The sequence below is a fragment of the Sturnus vulgaris genome, chromosome 8 (assembly GCF_052056855.1).
Source record: "Sturnus vulgaris isolate bStuVul1 chromosome 8, bStuVul1.hap1, whole genome shotgun sequence".
Classification (NCBI taxonomy): domain Eukaryota; kingdom Metazoa; phylum Chordata; class Aves; order Passeriformes; family Sturnidae; genus Sturnus; species Sturnus vulgaris.
In genome coordinates, this window is record NC_142250.1 from 28356073 (window position 1) to 28378574 (window position 22502).

The window sequence follows — 22502 nt, forward strand, 5'->3', positions numbered from 1 at the left end:
CAGATGTAAATATTAATTGATTTCTGCACTGCAGATTTCTTCTTGGATATTTAAATTATTGCTAAGGAGGAGGGAAAGGCTATCAGGGAGATTAACAAATCCATTATTAAGGCTGGAAATGGAGGGTTGCCGAAGTGCCATTTAATAAAATGTAAAAAGCCCCTTTCTAAAGGGCGAAGCAGCAGAACACACAATGAAAGTGAATCACAGCTGCCAGAAGGGATGCCAAGCAGCAAGCACTTATAATCAGAAAACTGTACTTACAGATCATTCGGAGCCACTAAATTAAATGATCTCATTCTCCCCTAAAATACTCTTCCCTTAGCCCCTCCTCAGTGTTGCCTGTGGATTGCTCAACCACATTTAAAATCTAAATTTGAGGGCTTTTTGGTCAGCAGTTGAATGGCATTGGGCATCTTCCTGCTATTTACTTTCCACCCACATTTTTTCTGTCACACTCTGGTATTTTGCAGGCTGACCTGCCCACACGAGCACTTGGGGTGGCAACTGCAAGATTTTACAGATCTGCTGTGGCTCCATAGTTGATTTGCCTCTTCTCTAGGGCTCCTTCTTTGGGGAAATGTCCCACAGTTTATTCCCAAATTTGTCTTTGTTTCACGCAGATTTTTTTTTTCTATTTGTACATTGTTTACTTCAGAAACAAAGACTTGGAAGCTGAGCTGAAGTGTAAATGCAAGAGCTTATCCTACATCATTTCACACAAAACTGATCCTGCTGTTACTTCATTTCAGGGATTTCACCTGTGTGTATCAGGGTCCCCCTCCTTCATCCTTTCTTGTTTTGTAACTTGAACTTTACCTTCATGAGGCTAACACCCTGATATGCTCCTAACCTACCCCTTCATTTTCCTGCCATGGCTTACCCTATTTAATCCCTAGAGTGGCACCACATATCTCCCAGTGTGCCATCAGAAAAGCTAGTGGCAGTGGATCCTCACAAGGGCACTGTTTTGCAGTGATTATGGGGCTTCATCATGAGTTGGGGGGGTTGGAGTTGCAAGGTTGAGTTTTTTTAATGTTTAGTATTGCTAATTCTGAGAGAAAAATGGCTCTCTGGTTTTGGAAGTAAGTTTAAGAAAGTTAGAGCCCAGAAATGCTCTTGCATTAACCTCACTGTTGTGGAGAGGTCTGTGCACCTGAGTCCTTTTCCCTAATCCAAGATCTTATGAGTCCTTGAGACTGCTCAAATTTGGAATTTTCCATATGCTTTTAACAGTCTCCTCTATGGGCAGTTTCCAGTGTAGAAATATGAGGTGGGGAGAGAGAATACTTTGTTCCCTGAGTTCTCCCCCGGACAAAAGGCAGTCTTTACCTGTGCTGTGGTCTGGCTGGGTGTCAGGGTATGAGTGGAGGCTGTCCTGTGCGAGCAAGGGCTGGGACTGCCTTTCCCAGAATGAGGAAGGGATGTCCCTGGAGGCGTCCCAGCTTCCTTTGTTTTTCAGCTATCCCACCTTAAGAGAAACAAAACAAATCAACCTCTAGAGATTCGGACATGAAAAGGTCTGTGTAAGAACTGAACAGTGGTATTATTTTTACCTCCATCAGCTGCAAGCCTGCAGTTTTCTGAGGAAACCTCAGAAATGGTGAATCAGCAAATTGTGTGTAGAGAAATGTTAGTTACCCTGAATCCACTTTTTTCAGGCCTTCTCTAGTTGAGTGCTGCCAACTCTTGCAACTCCATCACGAATCTCCTGATACTTTGTGCTCTGCCTAAAGCCCTTGCTACCAGACATAAGCCATTGATTGAGAATCTCTGCTTTTTTGGGGGGATTTTTTTCAAGGTACTTTTCTGTCTCCCATTGTGATGGAGGAATGATTGCAAATGTAACCAGTCATGGCCTAAAGGTTCAGGAAAAAACCCTAGTCAGAGCTACAAAACAGTCTTTGGAGGGTTTCTAAGTCAGAATCAGTTGGAGATTCAGATATTTACTATGAATATTCTCTGAGAGCATCCTTTTTGAGTAAGTAAAATATTTTAGAGACTGGTATCATACAATTCTACATTTTTAGGTTTTTAAGCTCCATTCCAGCTAATGTTGAAGTTGGTAAAATTCAGGGTGATAAAAGTGATCCAAGGGTTTGTACCTGCATGAAAATCAATAAGTAAATACATTATTAAAATTCTGAAAAGAGTGATCATATTGAAAGGTGTGCGATAGCATTTGTTAAAATGTTATATGGTCACTGTTGTGCCTTGTCAATGTGCTACTTCAAGTACAGTGAGTTTGCTGTCTATGTATCTTTTGTCTGTGCTCTTAAATCATCTGTGCACATTGAAAAATAAGTCTTGCTTCTCGGCCTCCCATGAAAAACAATGTATCAGTCACATTTTTTTTGTTACATCTCCAAAGGTGAGATGCAGAAAGTTTCCACGCCGTGGCTTTGTCTTTGTAGCCTCTCTGCCTTATCCTTGCCACAGCCCTGTCGGTTCCATGTGGGTGGGCAGGGATCCCTCAGCTGGAGTGCTGTGTCCAGCTCTGGGCTTCTCAGTTCAGGAGAGACACGGAGCTCCTGGAGCAGGTGCAGAGGAAGGCAACAAAGCTGAGCAGGGACTGGAGCGTCTCTCTCGGGAGTGAAGGCTGAGGGAGCTGGGCCTGTTCAGCCTCAAGAAGAGATGACTGAGAGGGGATCTTCTCAATGTCTGTCTGTTTGAAGGGAGGTTGTCAGAGGTTGGACCAGGTTCTTTTCGGCGGTGCCCAGCGATGGGACAAGTGGCAACGGGCAGGAACTGGTACAACAGAAGTCCCACCTGAATATGAGGAGCTGTGCAAGTAACTGAGCACTGGCGCAGATCGCCCAGAGAGGCTGTGGAGTCTCTCACTGGAGATATTCCAGAGCCTTGTGGATGCAATCCTGCACACTGTGCTCTGTGCTTGAGCAGGGAGGTCGACCCACCGCCGTCCCTCCCAGCGTGACCCGCTCTGTGACTCTGTGACCTGACCACCACCTCGGGGTCTGTGTGGGCACGGAGCCGTCACCTCAGGCGCGGGGACACACAGCCATTACCCCGGGAGGGTCCTGCGTGTGCGGCTGCCCCCGCCGCGCTCCGGCGGCGGCTCGGTGCTCCCGGGAACTGCATTTCCCAGCCCGCCCCGCTCCGCTCCGCCCCGCCCGCCCGGCAGCGCCGGGCAGAGGTAAACAAAGTGCTGCGAGGCGGCGGGCGGGGCGGCGGCCGGAGGGGCCGGTCCCGCCGCGGGGCTGCCGGGCCGAGGGGCCGGGGCTGGGATCCCGGCAGGGCCCGGCGCGGGGTGTACCCGGGCCGGCCGCGGGGACGGCGCTCGGCCGGGCGCCGGGCACGGGGCTGGGGCAGCAATAAGCGCTCGCCGCTCCCCGGCGGGAGCATCCCGGAGCGGCTCCTTCCTCCGACATTTCCTCGCGTGTTCCCTTTCCGCCCCTCGCCGTCCCAGGAGAGCCGCCCCCGGGACGGTGTGACGAGGCCCTGGCACTGGGCAGAGACGGCGATCCCAGCGCAGCCGCCCCCGTGTCCAGCGGGGAAGTCGGGAGCGTGGGGGCGGAGGGCGGCCCGGGGCTGCGGAGCCCCCCGGCCATGGAGCAGGTCCAGATGATCAACATCCAGCGGCTGCTGGAGGCAGCCGAGTATCTGGAGCGAAGGGAGAGAGGTAATGGGGATGAGAGGATGCGTGCCCTCCGTGAGGAGAATGAGTCTGGGGTCAGATCCCCCCGAGGGGCGGGAGTGACTCCGGAGAAGGGATCAGAGCCAGTGTTTGCTGGCGGGATGATGGTGAATCCCCAGTGAGGGATGAAGGATAGGGCTGATGAGTCCTCCTGGAGGTGGTGGGTGAGGTGGAGGGTTTTTGCGGAGTGGGGGAGATTGACGTGGATGTGGTTTCTGGGTGGAAAAGGGGGGATTGGTGTGAAAGTTTTCCACTGGGCAGGAGGGATGGTGGTGGGTGACTCTGGCTCAGCAGGCGTCAGTGGCTCAGTGAAATACATCAGGTTTGCCTGGTTCAGATAGGTTGGACAGGAGGAGAGAGATGAGGCATTTTCTGGACTGTTGGGGTTTTTTTTGTATTTTCGGTGTTTGACTGGTAGTGCCCTTCCTCCAGGGTTGGCAGAGACTTTATACTTCCTCCCTTTTCTCCAACTCCTAGTCCACTTCCTTGTGAATATATCCTCAGTCATTTCCCTGAGCTGTTGTTGAAGGTTAAGGGCCTCCCCAGCTAGGCCAGTGGGTTAGTGGCGAGGCCTGTCTGCTGACTTCTTTCTTTTTTTTAATTTTTTTTACTTCTTTATTTTTATCTTTCTTTCTCCTTTTTCTTTTCCTCTTTTTTGTTGTTGTTGTTGTTGTTGTTGTTGTTTTTAATGCCTTGCCTGTTGATTCTCTTGCAGAGTGTGAACATGGCTATGCCTCGACTTTCCCCTCAGTTCCAAGCCCTGGACTACAAGACCCAAAGCCCACGCGGAGGCTGAGCCGGGCACGGAAATACAGCGGCAGTGGCAGCATTGCCAGTATTGCCACCAGGTACCTTGTGGGCAGGGCAGCACAGGGGACACAGGGCTGGCTGGAGGGGGGCTGAAACTGCAGAAGAAAGTTGGAGGCGGTGGAGAGAAACTCGCTGTCTTGGGAAAATGGGAAGTGTCTGAACAGCTAGAGGGATTCAGAGCTGGGGCACACAAGTGCAGCATCCATTCTGGATCCATAGCACTGGAAGTAGAGGGGACACAGGGGAGCTGGATCTGAAGTGGCACTGCCAGCTGACACCATGCCAAGTCTCAGATGCTGCAGAGGAAAAGGGAATAGGGAGATCTGTTCATAAGGTTTAGGGAGGAGGTAGGCAATAGCTATTCCCATTATATACAGCTGATGTCTTTCCACCCCAGAAATCACTGCTTTTAAGGGATAGTGCATGTACAGCCTAGGTGCTTTGGGATTGTAATGACAGGCATGATTTGAAGCAAGGAAATGTTTTGAAATGGATCCCCTACAACAAATGGGAGAGAGGGACATGACTGACTGTAATGTACGACATGTTAAAAATTCAGTTCTGAAAAAACAAAGCTGTGTTTTAGTCTGCCTTTCAGGGCAGTGGGATTTCCTAGCTTTTGATATTTTGATATTTTGGTTATTGTAGAACTCCATGTTTTTTACATTTATCATATTATACAATGCCATGCTTCTTGGTTTCTTAAATCTAGAAGAGACAACAGGATTAAGCCTATCGCCTGGTGCTGTGGTTGCATCTGCCTCTTTCCTCTCATTCCTGTTCTTTTTATTTTTATTTGCTACCTTCTGTGGATTTGTTCAGACCTTGTTGAGACCTTCTGGGATAGAGAAACTTTCGAAACATAAAGTATGCCTTTGAAAAGGCATTTGCAAGCTTGCTTTTACTGCAGCAGGGCCTGTGCAATCCATAAAATGGTGGCAGGTGGCTCAGGTGATTAAGGCTTTCTTAAGGCCATTGGGAAGGACCTGTAAAGGCCTAAGAGAAAGGTGCCTTTGCTTGCAGTGATTCTGCTTCGGCAGCATTTGATAATAAAGGTTGTTTGAAGTGATGTTAGGACACCTTTCTGTGGGGAAGTTTTCTTCATCAGGATCAGCATATCTTGAGCTCTTTGTATGCTGAATATTTGTATTTGCTTCCCTACTTCATCCAGCCTCTCCTAATTTGAGGGCAGTTGTAGCTCTCTACTGTTTCTCATGAACCAAAGCCCCCAGTCCTGTGCCTCTGTGTTGGAAAATGATGGAAAATGCTGAATTGAGGTCGGTATTTTTCCCTCTAGGTTTCCCACATACTATTTTTCCATCCCACACCTCTTTGTCTCAAAGGCCTTTGTCATGGCAACCTGCCCTTCTCCAGAGGAGGGCTGGAAGCACATCCCCCTCAGGAGCTCCTTAGCACTGAATCCAGCAGCCTGTAGGCTGGAGAGGGATGCAGAGCACTCCCAGTCCCTGGGGCCAGGGTGCTCAGCAGGCCCTGCCAGCACAGAGCCCCAGGCACAGCTCTCCTGGGGCAGCTCTGGTGCTGACACCAGCCTGCAGGGCCCTGGAGCCTGACAGACTGAATATGATCATGTTGGGGTAAAGGCAACAGAGAAGCAGAAAAGGAACTTTCTAGTCTTACTTAAACCTTCTTTATGCAAGTAATTCTGAGGCCAAATTGAATCTTTAGAGTGAGAGCATTGTTACCCAGAGCGTTGCCTGCTGTGGTTGTTTCAGCCTCAGGCAGTGACCAGTGTCAGGTCTGCTCCAGACAAACACCAGAGTGGTCTTTTGAGGAGCTCAGACCTTACATGTGCAGTTTGGAAATGGAAGTTTCTTTTAGCACAAGTCGTAGCAGCTTGCACTTGCTGTAGGAGATGGCAGGCCTTCCAGATGGCTGAAGTGCCGGGAAGTGACAACTGTGAAGTTTTGGGTGCCTCCAAATTCACTGCAGTGCCTTTTGTGTGATGCTGAGTATAGCATCAGCCTTGTTTAAGGAAGGCTCTGTATCATCTCTTCCTGTTAAAATCAAAGGGGCAATTCAGTAAGTTCTGTCTGATGTAGATGGAATGGACTTTGAATTAAATATCAATTCCTTGATGAGGAACAAAACTTACATTTCATATGTGCACAAGAGATTTTCTTAGATTGCTTTTGTCTCAAAATGTTTAATTAGTATAGAGGAATTATGCATTTAGATCTCATGCAGATCTTGTAATTTAACAGCCTCCTGTAAAAATGTCTTTCAAGCAACTTGGGAAAGCAACGATGTTTTCCTTTTTTTTTTATACACTTTTACAAATTGGCACGTGTACATTGCTGATGGTCTTCATTGAACCAAATAATACATGATTTTGTGGTGCAGAGTATTTACAAAGCCTAGCTGCTTATTTGATTTATAGTTTAAATCCAAGTATTTTCCTTCAGCATTTGCAGCCCAGACCTGACAACTGTTTCCTCCCAACAAGCTCTGTATTGTCATTGCACAAAGACCCAGAAAGTTCTAAGGAGCAGACAGCCCAGTTCTGGGTGGCAATAATGGAGCAAATCTTATTCTTACAGAACTCTGGTGGCCTCACAGTCTCAGCAAAATAAGTATTTTCTACCCCAAATAGAGGTGTGCAGATAGGAGGGAAAACATTGCTTCATGATTTCTAATTCACGTGATGCAATTTTAAAGAAGGATGTTGTGGCTCAGGTTCTCTTTTCCTTTGCTTGTCTCCATTGTGCAACCAACAGCATAGAGATTGCTGCAGAGGGCTTCCCTCTGCAGTCATCATCTATATGAATGTGCAGTGTTTTGTGTAGGTATTTGAAAGACCTAGTGAGTTTGATTTAAAACATAAACGTGTTTTAAAATACAGTTTTGCTTTAGGGAATATTTTGGTATGGAAAATTATCTACCTGCAGAAAATAGGTGGAGAATCACAGTCATTGTTACGTGGTGTTTATAATAGACAGGGGAAACTTTTTTTAAACAAATCCTACTTAACCCATAGATAAAAGCTAAAACCTAAGCATATTAAAAATCCAAGTTAGCCAACATGTGTTACATGTAAATTGAATGTTGCTGCATTAAATTTGCTCTTGACAAAAGTATCTTCTGGTTTTTGGAATGGGATGAAAAATGACCAGAGGCTTGTTTCAGCATGTAGTATCACTTATTTAACATTACTTTCTTCAGAAGATGTTTCTGGGGCAGAGCCTGAGTTCTAAGAAGTTGCTAGAGAAGTGATCTGTGCTGGGAGTGCAGTTCTGTGAGTACATTAACTTGCACTCAATGTCACTGGAAACTGCTTTCATGTGCAGTTCTAATAGACCCAATTATTTGAAAGGTTCATTCATAGCTAGTTAGGATTAGCCTGGCTTGATATTTATACGTTTTGGAAAATAATTGAGAAGACTTTTTATCAATTTAAATCATTGTATCAGCAGGAAATAAAATAAACAGTAGGGCTGCTAAATTATTTTTCCCCCAATAATACCATCAATTTAATGAAGTTAAGATTTATAACAAAATCTGAAATTAAGTTGCAATATTAGATTGTCGTTTGTGTTTTGTTTTTATTTATGTTCTCAGGCATGTAGAAAGCCTGTTGTTTTTTGGTCTAATCCTGGGGAAATAGCAAGTATCCTCCCAGCAGCCCTGGGAGCCCTCAGCTTTCCCAGGAGGCCCATGTTGTTAAGGACTCTCAAAGAATCTATTGCTTAGTTCCATGGGGGAAGGTTTGATCTCTGTCCAGTTTCTTTTTCCTTTCATTTTCCTCTCTTCCCATTATCCTCTCTTGTATCTGGGGCTGCTTCCCAAGGGCTTTTCAGTCTGGTAGCAGGTTTCTTGCAGAGCTTGGAGTCAGCAGCTGTGGTGGATATGGTAAGGCATTTTGGACCTGTTATCTTGGAAATCTGGGTGTTTGTGTTTCTTTGCTCTTCTGGCTGTTCTACTGGTGCAGCTTCTCATTTTCTCTCTGGTTTCATGCACTTCTACCCATAAGAAACTTTTTTTACACTTCTAAATCCCATCACTTGGCTTGTGCTGAATCTTCTCTGTTAGCCTTTGCTCTTATCCTTTGAAACTCTCTCTTGAGGGTTGATATGGGGACTGTACTGCTGAAACCCTCAGGTATTCTTGGCTTTAAGCTTGGTTTGCTCACAGTGTCCCAGAGCAAGAACTGAGGGGTGGGTGTGTAGGTGTGCATTCGGTACTACATGTGCCTTAGGTGGTGGTTTCATATGGCATAGCTTCACAAACATGGGTGCAGAAGCTCAGAGGATGTGGCTGCAGGTGAATCTGCAAGTCAGCCTTGGGTGTCTGGTGCACAAGAAAGATTTACCACAGCAGCAGTGCTGTGCAGCTCTACCTCACTTTGCAGGGGAGGAGTAGGAGGGTTGGTGAACATTGCACAGTTTTAATATATTATATCTTTTCTGTCAAAGGAGGTTTCCGCCCTCAGCCCCCCACATCGTGCTGCTGACTGAGTACTTGGCAATTTTGAGTCCTTCCTAGAGCCTCTGGAGTTAGGACAGTGCTGCAATTATGATTTTATTGAGAGAGAGGGTATGCAGGTGGCTGAGTGGCTTGCCTGTCTTGTGTAAGGAATTCCTGAAAGAGCAAATCACTGTGTCAGCTTTTGTTGATCTATGTTTCTGCACAAAGCCCCTAGCCCTGTCTTCATGTCCCAGAGACCTGGTGTCTCAGACTTTTTGTCCACAGCTTTCCTGCTTCCTAGGCTCTATCAGTTGATACTTGTTTCTGGATGATACTTTGTTTATTTACTTGTGAATTTTTTGGTCTTGTTTTTTTTTTTTTTAATCCTCTTGCTCTGGATCACACCTCACTCCACAGCTAGTGGGAGTTGAGTTTTGACTCGCTGTGTGTAGGTGGGTTAGAATGTGGCCCTTGTCTAATATGGGGGGGATAGGGGCTTCTTTCTGCCTCAAGCCTTGTAGTGCCTTGTAGTGAACTCTATTCATGGCTCAGGACCTGGCTTTGCTTCTTAGAGTACAAATCCACACATGTAAAACAGAGAATGTGTGAGATCTGCTGTGCCACATTTTGAGTTATGCTTCATTTTGATAATGTACAGGCAGTGTGATTAGGATCTGGAATCTTCATCTTGCTGTTGAAACTTTGTCTGGAAGTAGTTGGAGACAGGATCTTGCATCCCAGTAGAGGATATACCTGAATATGCTGGTTAAATTTTCAAGAAAGGGAAGCTGAACAAAGCTGAGCTGTTAAGGATTGCTTTTCTCTTAGAGATGTTGAGGGAGACTGGCCAGCAATATTGAGTATAGTGAGGTATGTGCATGACTTCTTTTTGGGAAAGCATAATGACAGTGTAAGTGTTGGGCTGGAAAACTGGATTGATGGTCCATGCACAAGAGGCAGATCACCCCATATTCAAATCCCACCGTCTTTGTAGGTTTCTACTGGCATACAGGTGCTCAGAGAAGGCAGGACGGTACTCACATAACTCTTTTCAGCCTCCACATCCCCTCTGCCCATTCAATGTAATTTGCCCCAGTGCAATCTGCAAGTGTAGATAAGCAGCTCCTAGTGATGCTGGAGTTTCTGAACCTGCCAGCACTACATTGTGTGAGACCCTGCCACGATCTGGAAAACAAAAAAGTACCCCATATAGGTGAGGTTTTGTATACAGTGTCTTCTCAGTGGTGCCTGGCTTTGCAGTACAACTGGCGGGTTACCAGGGAAAACACAGAAAGTGGGGTGAACCCAGCAAATGGCATGAGATGCATAAACCCCACTCCCTGGTGAGGAATGAGGCCTCCAAAAGTGTAAGAGCTGATGAAGCAATTTCCATGGGGGAACCCACTGTGTTCCTCTTTGTAGCTCTGTTTATTTTATAACCCTCCAAGGAAGAAGATCCTGCAGAGCTGCAGTTCCTGTTTTCCTTTGTGTATTAGCAATATAGGCATGTATAGGGATATCTGGGCGGCAGGGAGTCTATGCAGAAACTCACAATTCCAGGCTCAATTTATACTTTGTACTTTCAGTAGTTGTAGAATGGAATTTGTGTTCTCTTTAGACTATCCAAGTTGTGCAAAGAAGCCCTTTGTGTAAACTAGAAGTAGGCCCAGTTGTTGATGTTATCTGTAAGTGAGCTATAATTCCGTGCTGCAGCACCTGTCTGCTGTGAAGTGTTGTGTGAAGTGCTGTGTGTGGCTGAAGGCTCATGATCCCTTTGTCCTCCAGGTTTGGGGGAATCCTCTACAGGAGTGTGCTGTTTTGCAGCAGTGAGAGTTAGTCAGGGCTCGTGCTGTTTGTGTTGCAGCACTGCCCAGTTAGAGCTGTGCTGCAGCTGCCGAGGGCTGATTTGCATCACTGATCACAGTGCTGATGTGATGACAGGAAGCTTCACATTTTGGTTCTTATGTTCTCAGGGTCTTTTGAAATGTGAAGCTTGTTAGACCCAGCCCCTAGAGAAATTTGGTGTCCTGGGATGGTGAGGAGGATATTTGGGCCAAACCTGGTCAACTGTTTCCACAATTCCCTTATTTTCTCTTTCCATTTTGTTCAGTGTACAGGCAATTCTCTGGTTTAAGTCGTATTCCTTCTTTGTCAGTTGTTTTGGTTTTTTTCCCATCTCAGCACTATTTGTACCCTTTTTATGTCTTCTCTGTGTAATACTTCATCCACAACACATGCAGGGATTTATCCTTCATGCTTTTGTTTAACCTGACCTGATGCTGTGCTCGGCAGTCAGAATTGGTTGTCACCTGTAGTGTTGTTTCCATCTGCTCCCCTGTTTGTAGGCAAGACTGACTTTTTCCTTTCTTGTTTCCTGATTGAGCTTTCAAATCCATTTCTATTTCTGACCCAAACAGACTGGTCAATGTCCTGCTGCTGAGTTAATTGTCTTGCTTGTTGGAGTTCCTGCTGTTCATCATCTCCTGATCCCTCCTGACAAACTTCTGCCCAAATTCAAAGACTGGCTGCTATTTGTTCTCCTCCTGAGAGTGTTGGCTCTTACTCCCTACCTTCTTTGAACCAACAAAGATAGGATTTGTTTTTGTTGACTTATTTTGGGCTCTCTTGATCAGAGGCTGTGGGTCTCTGGGGCTGTGCACTTGGCTGGCCTTTGCCTGGATCTCTTCTCTATGAGACACTGCCTTGTTGATCAGTTCAGAGAGAACAGGCCTGCTTTTTCCATCTTGCTGGATGTATTCCCATCTCTCTTTTCTGTGTTCCCTACTGTACTTTCAGTCCTTTCATTCTCTGATATGAAAGTGATTTCACTTCAGTTCTGGTGCCTTATAAATCCAGTTTGAAGTAGCCTTAGATGATTTCCAATATTATCTTAATTGCTTGTTAATGCTTTGCTGCTTGCTCTGTGACAGCCAGGCATGTGGACTGAGAGCAATTCCTTTGCCTCAGTTTTGATTAAAGTTCTTCTCCACAAAATAGTCGATTATTTTCTGAAAGCTTCTCATTTATCTCCTACCATCTGTTACACTATCAAGAAGGGAGAACTTGTGGGAAAGGACAGATGACATTGGGGTTGCTGTTGGAACTGCTGCTCCAGTGGTCATTGCCCAGGTGTCTGGGCAGCACTAAAGCAGCATATAGGCATGATAAGGTAACATGGCACTGGTTCTGGTTTGCCTTTAGCAGTGGGGCTGCAAAGTGCAGCAGTTCATGAACTGCTTCACAAGCAGCCTGGCCATCTGGGAGCTGGGGGAGGTAGCCACCTTGCAGCCTTCCTGTTAGTTAGTGCTGCTTGTGAGCCAGAACTGTAAGAACAGAAGAAATTGAAGCTCTTCCGTTTTTCTCAGTCTTTCATTTCCATGGATCTCCCAAATGCTGGATGACTGTGTCCTTGTTGAGAGAATATAGTCTGAGGATTTTCTTCCTGATTTTCTTACAGCCTGTGGAGTCTTTGTGCCTCAGTTTCCCTAGTACAACATTTAGCTAGCAGTAGTGTTAACATATTTTCCTGTTTTAAAGTATATTTCCCCCTGCCTTCATCTCCAAGCACAGTATTGCAGCAGTATAGTTGTAACATGAGAGATAACTAACAAGCCTAAATAGAAGTGAAGGAAGTCTGGCCTGGCCCACAGCCATACAAATGCCATCAGTTTCTTTTCAAACAAAGTGCAGTTCAGTCAGGTGGTGTTTACTCAAAAAGCCTCATTTTCCCCAGTGCATCTGAAGGCAGTTTCTTGAGGGCAGAAGATGCGTGTTTGCAGAGAAGTATATGTTCCCCAAACAGACTGCTGCACTGCAGAGGACACTGCCTGGGCTATTTCTGGAAATGACCATCTTCCTCAAAAGGGTAATGTTATGTGTGGGAAGAAGCACAGTATAGGGTAAGGGCCTGGCATGCTGGGCCCTTGGATCATTTCCTAAGTCTGCTGCCGAAAGGCTGCACGATCTGGGCACGTCAGATGACCTACATGGCTCCTGCCATCTGCACATTGTATGGTTCCCACCATCTGTACGTTGGGGTAATGCACACACTTCTCTAATCCTGTTTTCTGGAAGCAGTATAGTTGTTTTGGAGCTTGTTACTGTGTTTGAAAGAAAATGAGACTTAAGCTCCTAAGTTTTCTAGGTAGATTTGAAAATTGCCTCCTGTGTCTTTATTCTTTTTCTGTGAACCACTGCAATGCAGGTACCAGAAAGTGGGATACTGGTTCTGATGTGGCCTTGGAAGGGGCCAAGTTGCTGACCATGTAGTGAGACTCACATATCCTGCTGCAAGTCAGCAGGACAGGGACTACATAAAGAAGTGTTTGTATTTTTCTGTCCTCATTCTTTGTCATGCTCTTCCTTGTTCATGGGAGAGCTTGGAAGTGCCATGGTGACATTTTTGTTCAGCAGGTCATGAAACACACAGTTTTGTCAATGTGATTTAAAAAAAGGGCAAGAATCTGTTTATAAGAAGCTCAAACTCCCTTGCATCATGGATCACAGACAGGAATCCTGCCTTGGTGAAGGCAAAAATCTCCTTTTTCCTGACAAGTGAAAATCTACCTGAATTGTCCAAGTCCTAAATTGTTACAGATGTCATCTGCTGCATGTCCAATGGGGAAGGACTAGGGTTTCTCTACTCAAATGGCTAAGGTACTTCACCAAGTGAACATACATCAGTCCTTGTCTCTGATCTGTGTGTACCAGCCCCTTCTGACGTGGTTAACTGTGGGCTGGGAAGAAAAAGAAGTGGTTTCTGTAGCACTTTTGCTCACTTGTGGCAGAAGTTAGAAGGCAGACACATGGAACAATGAATACCACTTTGGAGAACTTGCTTCACTCTTGGCTGCTGTCAGCTGCCCCTTTCAGGCCAGCTTGTTTTGGGAGACCCCAAAATGTCTGTTCCTCACACTGTTTTTTCCAAGATACAAACCTGGGATGTGGACTGTGGAGGTGCTGATGGTGCACAGCCAGAGAGGGCATCAGCAGGACTTGTGCTTAGAACATGTAAAATGGCCCAGAAAACCAGGTCCTTGGGGGTTTTCATGGAAATGCTCAGAGGGACGTGAAGATGCAATTCTGATTTCTGTTTGTTAGCTTTCAGTTTGGAAAGTGAGGATGCATGACAATAAATGTGCTTGTGAAATGCCCAGCCAGTGCTCTCGGTGAGCCTGTCGAAAAGCCTGTAAGGAAAGCGCCAGTTCTGTATTCAGAGCAGGGCTTGGCTTGAGGCCACGCATTGAACAACGAAGAGAAAACAAAATATTGAATAGCTGCTTGTTCAGCAAACCCAGTTCCTCTTGGCTGTGCAGGGCCCTTGCATGAGGACAGTTTTCCCCTAGCATTTGGGCCTTGGATGGGCATGTAGGATCTCAGGTGGTGCAGGAAAAAGCCCACACCAGCACACTTGCTCCCAGCCTGCACAGTGGGGAGGGAAGCCGGCTGGGGACTTCTTTGCTGGCCCCAGACTGCAGCACTGAATGCAAACAAAATTCCTGTTGTTATGTCACCTGGCTTGGAAAACCTTTCCCTGCAGAGTGCCACCTTGTGCTGCTTATTCGGATGTTAGTCTGGTTTGAGGGAGCTCAGCTCTGGAGCTGGGATAAATTCATGGTGCTAAGCAAGGAGGAGCTGTCTTCCTGCTCTTTCTCCTGTGTGCTAAAAGGCAGAACATGCACCAACAGAACAAGGCTGCTTCCACAGCTGAGTGTTGTGTCTGATATGCCTGTTGGTTGAGTTTTATCAGTAAATTAATACTACTTTGTTGTTGGCTCCCATTTTAGATTGTTCTCTGGCACTTTGTACAGTATTGTTTGAGTGTCAGGTTAGCCCACTTGGCAGACAGTGGGCAAGGCATCAAGGCTGGTTTAGGTTTGGGTTGATGTTGGTTGTGGGCTTTTCTCCCAGTTTCCCACTTACACTTCACAATGGTTACATGATTTTTTGGGGAAATTTGACCCAAGAGTGTTCATGTTAGCTGTCTCTGGGATGCCTGAGAACAGCTGCCTTATCCTGGGGTTCAGGGAACCCAAATTACCCTCTGCTTTGCCACAGGTTTCTTGTATGACCTTGGGAAAATTATTTATAATTTCTGTGTGTTGGTGTTGTTCCCCTGCATAAAATATATTATGGAAGACTTAATTTTGAAATGTTGCAAACAGAAATAATGGTTATGGGGGATCAGGTACCAAATTGAGAGAGGCTGTGTAAATACTGTAGGTGATTTTGAATATATTTACTTCTTGAAGGGAAGTATGCAGTATGCTTTTAAAAGTTGTTTTGACTGAGTCTTGCAGGAGACTTTCCCAATACTGTGTAGAAACCCAGGGGTAAGTGACTTTCTACAATTGTGAACCACGTGGAAGAGCTCTCTTCCTCTCTTTGGGCTGAAAACAGACTGTGGGGCCATTTCTCCTCTTCCAGAGATGAACAAACACGAACAGATGCCAGTACGGCTGCGTTCCCTTCTCTGTTGGAGACTGAGAATGTGAACTTTGGAAAGGGTCTGGCTTGATCCTGGGAAAACAGCTTTGATCAGAGCCTTAGGAGGAATCTGATACCGTGTCGATCTGAGAGCGACAGAAAAGCTAGCCAGAGTTTGGGGCCAGGTTAATCTGGTGCATCTCCATTGACGTCAGTGAGAAGGTGAAACAGTCTGTTCCATCCCCTCACCTCAGCTCCTCATGGAGAAGAATTTACTCTGGACCTCAAGGCCAAACAGTGTAGGGGATCATGAGGTAGTAATAGCTTAAGATAATTTTTGTCTCTGGTATTGCTTGGAAGGAAACATTTTGTTAGATTTGCTGGTACACAAGGCTGAGGTGATGCTCTAGTTAGACTTGATGCTGCTACTTGCAAAGGGCATAAGGATGGCAGCAGAAGGAGTCCTGCTCCAGCTGTGCCATCTTCTGTTGTGCTGCATCTTGCTCCTCCTCAGTGTAGGAGCTCATGGCAGTGTTCAATACCATCAATTGCTAAGTTCCCAAGGCTCCCCTGCAGCTCTCTGAGGGCCAAACTTCTGGGCCTCCCAGAGGTGAGGTGGATTTACAACTCCCTTAGAAAGAGCCCTTGAGCATCTCTGTCTGGGCAGGAAGAGTTAACTCTTGTGCAGCCTTCATTTATCTTGTCATTGGGCTGGAAGTCTCACGTGCTGCTACTGGTGAAGGTTCTTTGTGGGCTTCCCAGGCTGGCTTCTGCACTGGCTTCATGGGCTACTATGGTGTTGATCCACTTGGAACCCTGGCAAAACACTGGGATTCTTCACCCAGTAAGTTTTGTTTGGTGGACACAGGTGGATTTAAAATGTAAGAAAGCTGTTGATCAGCCTTCTTTTCCATGATTTTGTAATTTTTTGAGGAATAACTTGCATAAAAGAGGGCACTAATGTAGTTCACTGTTTTCAGAAGCGTTGATTTTTCTTGGCTTGGGGAACAGAAGAAGGCATTTCCTGCAGGGGGATTTAGTGGCCTAGTGAATGGGTGTCAGCAGAGCCAGAAGGTGGGAAGGGTCTGTAAAATGAAGAAGAATGAGCTTGTATATGGTGTGGTGATGATGCATAAGCAGAAGTAGCTGAACCTGAGTGAAGTAAGACAGAAAGCAGTTGGCCTCGTCTGCAGAGCCATCAATGTTCTTGTTTTGCTAAACGTGATTCAGGTAACTGTAACCTAATTTTCAAGCTGGTAGGATATTTATTTCATTATTAAACTCCTGATAAAGCTGAGTGGGGTGAGTGAATTTGGAGGAGAAGCACTGAGTCTGAGGAGGTCTTAAGGACGTGTTGGAAGAGGCCCCTTACGTAAGGCCAGCAGCACCTCCTGAGACAAAAGTGTATCTATGGTGGTGCAGATGGAGCTCTTGGAATCCTGGGCTCCTCTGGAGCCAGGAGCGGATGCCAAATACAGGCAGGAGGATGACCAGGTTCAAGAGAGATGACAGGATTGTTGGGTCTAAATGCCATCTGTGTATTGCATAGGACAAGGGCTCTCGAGGACTGTGTTTTCCTCAATAGAAAATAGTTACCTCACTGAGAACACAAACTAAAATGCAGATGTTCTGCAAATGCATGTATTGGCCCATTTATCAATAATAAATGTGTAGACCGGAAAGGTCAGCTGTGTTTAATGTCATATGGTAGCTTTGTGATTTTAATTACAGCAAAAACCCCAATGACAAATGAATTCAGTGCTCTTTAGAGCTTGTTCCTTTCTGATGCAGTTAGTTGTGTTGCCTTACCTGTGCTTGGGCAAAGTTTGGCTGCCTCTCTATGGTAGAAGAAATTTTATTTAAATAAAAAAAATGGGGTAAAGTGGCAAATTACATGCACATTCTTATTTGCTGGGAGACTTCAGTGTAGCTTAATGTTTCCGCAGCACCTTTTTACTGTGTTGGATAGCTCGGTTGCAGGCACCATCACTGTAACTGACACAAAAAGGTTGTTGCATTTGACCTTAAATTAGAATGACTGACAATTGCTGCTTCCCTCTTTCTTCTTATTTTTTATGCAGTTTCAGGTATCTGGGGTAAATTGGGATAACTTGAGTTTGTCCTCTTTCAACTTTTTGTTGCTTAAAATCCTGACAGGGACTGCTCTGCTATTCTTGTTGTTGTTTGCTTGGCTCCTTTATCTTAAGCTTTTGAAACTCATTCTTGATCTTTTTCCAAGCTGTTTTCAAAATGTAGTGAGCAGGATCCTCCTCCTTAATAACATTTCTTCAGTTTTTAGGAGTAGTTATCAGTTTGGGTGTTTTAAATTGACTGTTAAAGAACTGACTGCTATAGAAACCTGACTTTTAAATGAGGACCCTGCAGATAGTTTGTGCTTGAGCTACTTCTAAATTGCAGCTGACGTTTTGAGCAGTGCCAGTACATGTGCTTGGTCTTTTGTTTTCCCCTCTGGATGTGTCTATACCCGCCTGGCTCTGGTTTCAGCTTTGCAGGTTCTGCTTGCCCTGCCCTCCTGACAGCCGGGATGTGAATTCTCTGGTTTGTGGTCCATGCTGAGCAGCAGTGTCCTTGTTTCACTGAGTGGCACAGGCTGTGGCTGAGTGTCAGCAGCAGCACAGCAGTGTCACACTGAGCACACTGGTTACTTGCTGCTGTACAACCAGTGTTCCCCGAGTTTTGGTGATAGTTTTCAGCTGTGCTGTTCATCCTGTACCCATCAAAAAGCTGGTGATGGTACACAAGGATATGAGGCCTTGATTTCAGTCTGCTGATAGTCTCTGAGTTCTCAGTTGATAAGCCTAGCTCACTTACTCCAGTTACATTTGTTTCTGTACCTATTTAAGACACTTTTTTTTTAGTTGTATCAGTAGAGGTTCCTCCACGTTTTTCCACTTTACTGACAGCGCTGTCCTTGTTTAACTCCAAATAAATCTTAGTAACACGTGCAGCCCAAAGATGAGGGGCAAAAACTAATCTTTAGATTAGGAGCTATAGAAAACGAAATTATTAATGAACAGAAGAGAGAACGTTTTTTCCTCTTTATGTGTTGTCCAAGCAAAAGGAAACTGTCACAGAAAATACGAGTTAGTGAATGGTGATAATGGGGATAAGTGCTGGACATTTTTCCTAAATTTGGGTGAAATAAAAATTAAAACTTTTCCAGATGGTTCCCAGTGAGACTAAATAAAACTCAGGCAGGTAAGAGAAGAAGCCTCCCTGTAGGATTCATTCAATGCTGCTGAGATTCTTTCATTTTCATTCAGCTTCAGTGGGAAGGTGTTGGAGGGGTTGCTTTTTTTCCTTGCCACAGACGTGGTTAAAAGTCACAGTGAATATTTCCTGACTTGGTGGAGAGCCTGTGACCTCTCTCAGTTGTCTTGTTCATCAGAAGGCAGATAGGTAATAAAGAGTCTCCTGTGTGAGAGGAGTAAGGAGAACCTGCTGTTTTAATTTTGTTCACAGCAGTGGGCCAAACTTTGTTCTTTCAGTGCTGGCCTTGGTAATTGGCTCGATATAATATAGGAATTCAAGCCATTGCATATCTTTGGCCTTATAAGTGCTAATGTCATAGCCAAGAGGAGTGCACAGTCTCCTGCAGGAGCATACAGTAAAAAAGAACAATAAACATGTTTTAAACTACATACAAGCAGTGGTTCTAAAGGGCCTCAACTCAGTCCTGATGGGTTCATTTGAGTCCAAGTTGCCTGGACAAATGGATTTTGCTGGCTTAGATTCATGGTGGGGGTTATGGGGTGGGGGAATGTGGGTTTGATTTGGGAGATTTTCTGGACTAAATATTAACTTCATGTTTCTGATTCCTGGGAACCAAAATGTAGGCATCCACTACTTTTGGGAGGGAATTCAGGAGTTTTCTCAACATGAAGAGTTTTACTATAGTGTGCCTTGCCTTTAGGGTATCCCATGTCCTGCTGGGCAGGGGGGCTTGCACAGGTATATTGTAACATTTTGTTTTTCCTCCGCTCACAGCCACTGTCAGCTAAGACTCATTTACCTTGTGTTTTGCAGACATCCACAGTTTATTCATCATTTTCAATGAGGTTCTAACACCTGTTAGGCACTCCTCCTTCCTTTTTTTGGAGAAGCATTTAATTATGACAGGGTTTCCCTTGGAGCATATCCTCCATTCAGTTCCCTAATTGTAGAATTCTCTGTGGGATTCTCCAGATGGGGGATAGAGGATAATCTTCTCAGAGCTCCGGAAGAAATGTGATGCCAAATTAGAGAAAATAGATCCTTTTTATTAAGCTCTTGGGTTCTTTTTACTCTTATTTTAAGGTGACCTTCTGTTAAAGAGAAATGTTGGACAAATGGCTATCCTTATGAATAATCCTCAACAACCTTACCTGGGCTAAATTAGAAATCCTGAATGGATTTAAACTTTTTTTTACCACTCATTCTATCATCACAGAGGCAAGGAGAATGAGCTTGCTTGTTTCCCTTTTGTTTCTAGTTGGTTTCATTTTCAAGCTGCAGAGCTCTAAATTAAGGAATACTGGCAGTGTGCTTGGCGTGGTGGGCAGGTATAAAGACAAAGCCCACTCCTTTGTCCAGTATCACAGTGTCACTTCATGGGTCGCTTCACTGCATGCTGGTGTTGTGGCAGTGCTGTTCCCATCCCCAGGGGGTTTCCAGACATCCTAAATGTGCCACGCAGTGCCAATGATGTTTGCAAACATGGCAGTACTGGCCATCCCATTTTGTACCCAAATGCTGGCCATGTCTGCTTCTGCTAAATTGGCTAAATCTGGCATGTGACAGCTGAAAGGCTCCAGAGGCTGTCCCTACAGAGCCAGTTCTGCTGGAAGGAAGGTTCCCCATGTATTTGATGCACAAATTAATGCTCCATGAACTCCTGTGTTAGCAGATGATACCGATATTTTTATAGGGTGAATGGAAAAACTAAAGCACAAAGAAACAACTTCAGTCCTGTACTGAGTTGGTGGCAGTGCCAGGAGTCTGGAAGTGACAGACTCTGGTCCCTTGTTCTAATCATTGCCTCTTTTTGGGATTTTGTTTGCATTTAAGTCTCTAGCGAGCATTTTCTTTAGCAGTAAGGGTACCAGCTTTTGCATTGGAGGAAAGGAACTTCTTGTCAGCAAGGAGGATGAGGTTATAGATCTTAATGTATGTGGATAGTTGGCTTTGAACTGTCATGTGCCAATGGGAATGTGTACAGCTTGCAGCAGTTGAACTTTGGTTCTTAGAGGTCAGAGGTGGTTAACCCAATTTTTTTTTTTCTTCCAGGTCTACGCACAACGAACTAGAAAAGAACCGGTAAGTAGCTAATGAGTGGAATTCTAAAAAATGTAGGCCTGGTGAGTGTAATATGCTTTGACCTTACCCATGCAGGTGCTGTTTGATCAGCTTAGACAGCTGTGAGTGACCACACTGCATCATGTAGTTTTAAAAGTTGAGGGGAAGACACAAAAAGATCTGAAAAAGAAGCTTTGTTTTTGGTTGTTTTTTTTTCCTCTTTCTCTGAAAAGGCAAGAAGTGACCCAGTTTTGTAACTAATCTGTATGCAGAGTAAATACTGTTCTTCTCCTGACACAGTGAAATCTGATTGGGGCACTTTCCATACATGAGGTTGCTACGGGATCAGGTTTCTTGGGCGCTGGGTACTATGTGTTACCATGAACCGAAGGGCAGAGCCCTGTGCTCTGCACCCTCTCCCCCCACCCCTGCACTGGGCTGTGATAGTCTTTGTAGCACAGAAGAAAATACCATTGTCCCGAGGCTCAGAGATCTGGCTACCAGCACTCCTGTGGAGACTCTTCTAACCTGTTCTAAGATTGCTCCTGTTTATCCTCGATTCTGATGTTTTAGCAAGCCCTGCAGTTTTGTTACTTGGCTGGCTGTGCTATATGACTCAACCCTTTTGTAACAGGAGTTAAAGTAAGATAAATACCGTTGAGACAAGGGGTGCTAGTTCACACACAGATCAGATTATCGCCTTCCATTCAGGGTGCTATAGTTAAGGTTGTGTCAGGGTTTCCATTATAAACTTCTCTTGGCTCTTCTGTGGGATTTTAGGGAGGCTGAAGGTGGGTGTCTGTGTTTTTTGTGGCTGCTGTAACAAAGCAGTGCTCTGGCCAGCTGCTCCTATGAAGAAATCCCCAGGGTGGGAAGGAAAGCTGAGTCTAAATAGGTTGATTGCCTCCTCTTCTCTCTTAGCAGCCGTCATTTAACAAGGGATGGGAGGGCTGTGAGGATGGCCAAAGACACACAGAGGCTTCTACCCAAGTGTGTATTTTCATTCAGACGAGATCTTCCCTTGTGGCTTCAAGGGAATTGGAGCTGAGTACCTCATGAATTGTGTTGCTCTCAATTTCCCCCACATTTGCCTCTCCCTAGCAGCAGCAATGCTGGGAAGCAGCTTGGCCTTTGCATGGTGTGAGTGTTTTCTTCCAGCCTGTGCTTCTACCTCCTGGTATTTTTGAGTATCTACAGAGTTGCCAATGGTCTTGTCTATCTGGGTTGATGCAGGGAGGGGTTTTTTGTTTTTTGTTTTTTTTGCGTTATGTTGCTCCCTGAGCTTCGGCCTCTCCAGTCCCAGGTTGAGCTGTGTTGGCTCCTGGGTTTTCCAGTGCTCTCTCTGGTTCTATTTACCAGTGAGGGAAAGAAGATGCAATTCTTGGGTCTGACCCAGAACTGAAGGTGCTTTTTTCTCCATGACAACAGTAAACCGTCACTAATCTTCAATGTGCTGATTTGCATATCTAATTGTTACTGCAAATGCTGCTTGCACTCAGTACAGCTTTAGAGCAGAGCTGTCTCCATCTTCCCCTGTACCAGCCTGGTCCTATCACATTGGCCAAGTTTGCATGGATATGTGATCATCTCCTTTAGCCTGAGAGCAGGCAGCAAAACTTCAAATTCTGTGTGGGTGAGATCTTAGCAGCCAATGTTACATGCTTACTGTCCAGCTAAGGACTCCCATGGACTGATGGGGTTGGGGTGTGCTGGTACCTGTTGTCTCTGGGAGTTGAGGAACTTTCTGCCTTGATTCCCTGTCTTTAACTGAGGACAGTAATATTATCTGAGGTGGGGATACCATAAGGACTGACTGTTGAAGTGTCACGAGAAGTGTTACTCGTGAGAGGAGTGTTATTACTTGAGCTTCCCCTTATGCCACCTTTTCCTGAAT

At 45.4% G+C, this 22502-nt stretch overlaps 1 protein-coding gene across 4 annotated transcripts in view; it reads left to right on the forward strand.

Annotated features, from left to right (window-relative positions):
- Positions 1 to 22502, forward strand: part of MXI1 (MAX interactor 1, dimerization protein) — a 55670-nt gene that overhangs the window by 6456 nt on the left and 26712 nt on the right. For 2 of the 4 annotated variants that reach the window (XM_088169323.1, XM_014872471.2), the window contains exons 2-3: positions 4371 to 4503; positions 20600 to 20629. In XM_088169323.1, coding sequence (XP_088025449.1) covers positions 4371 to 4503; positions 20600 to 20629 — 163 coding nt within the window. Of the gene's footprint in view, positions 1 to 3165; positions 3641 to 4370; positions 4504 to 20599; positions 20630 to 22502 lie in introns of those variants that run through there. The other 2 variants (XM_014872472.2, XM_088169324.1) reach the window with 2 other exon arrangements.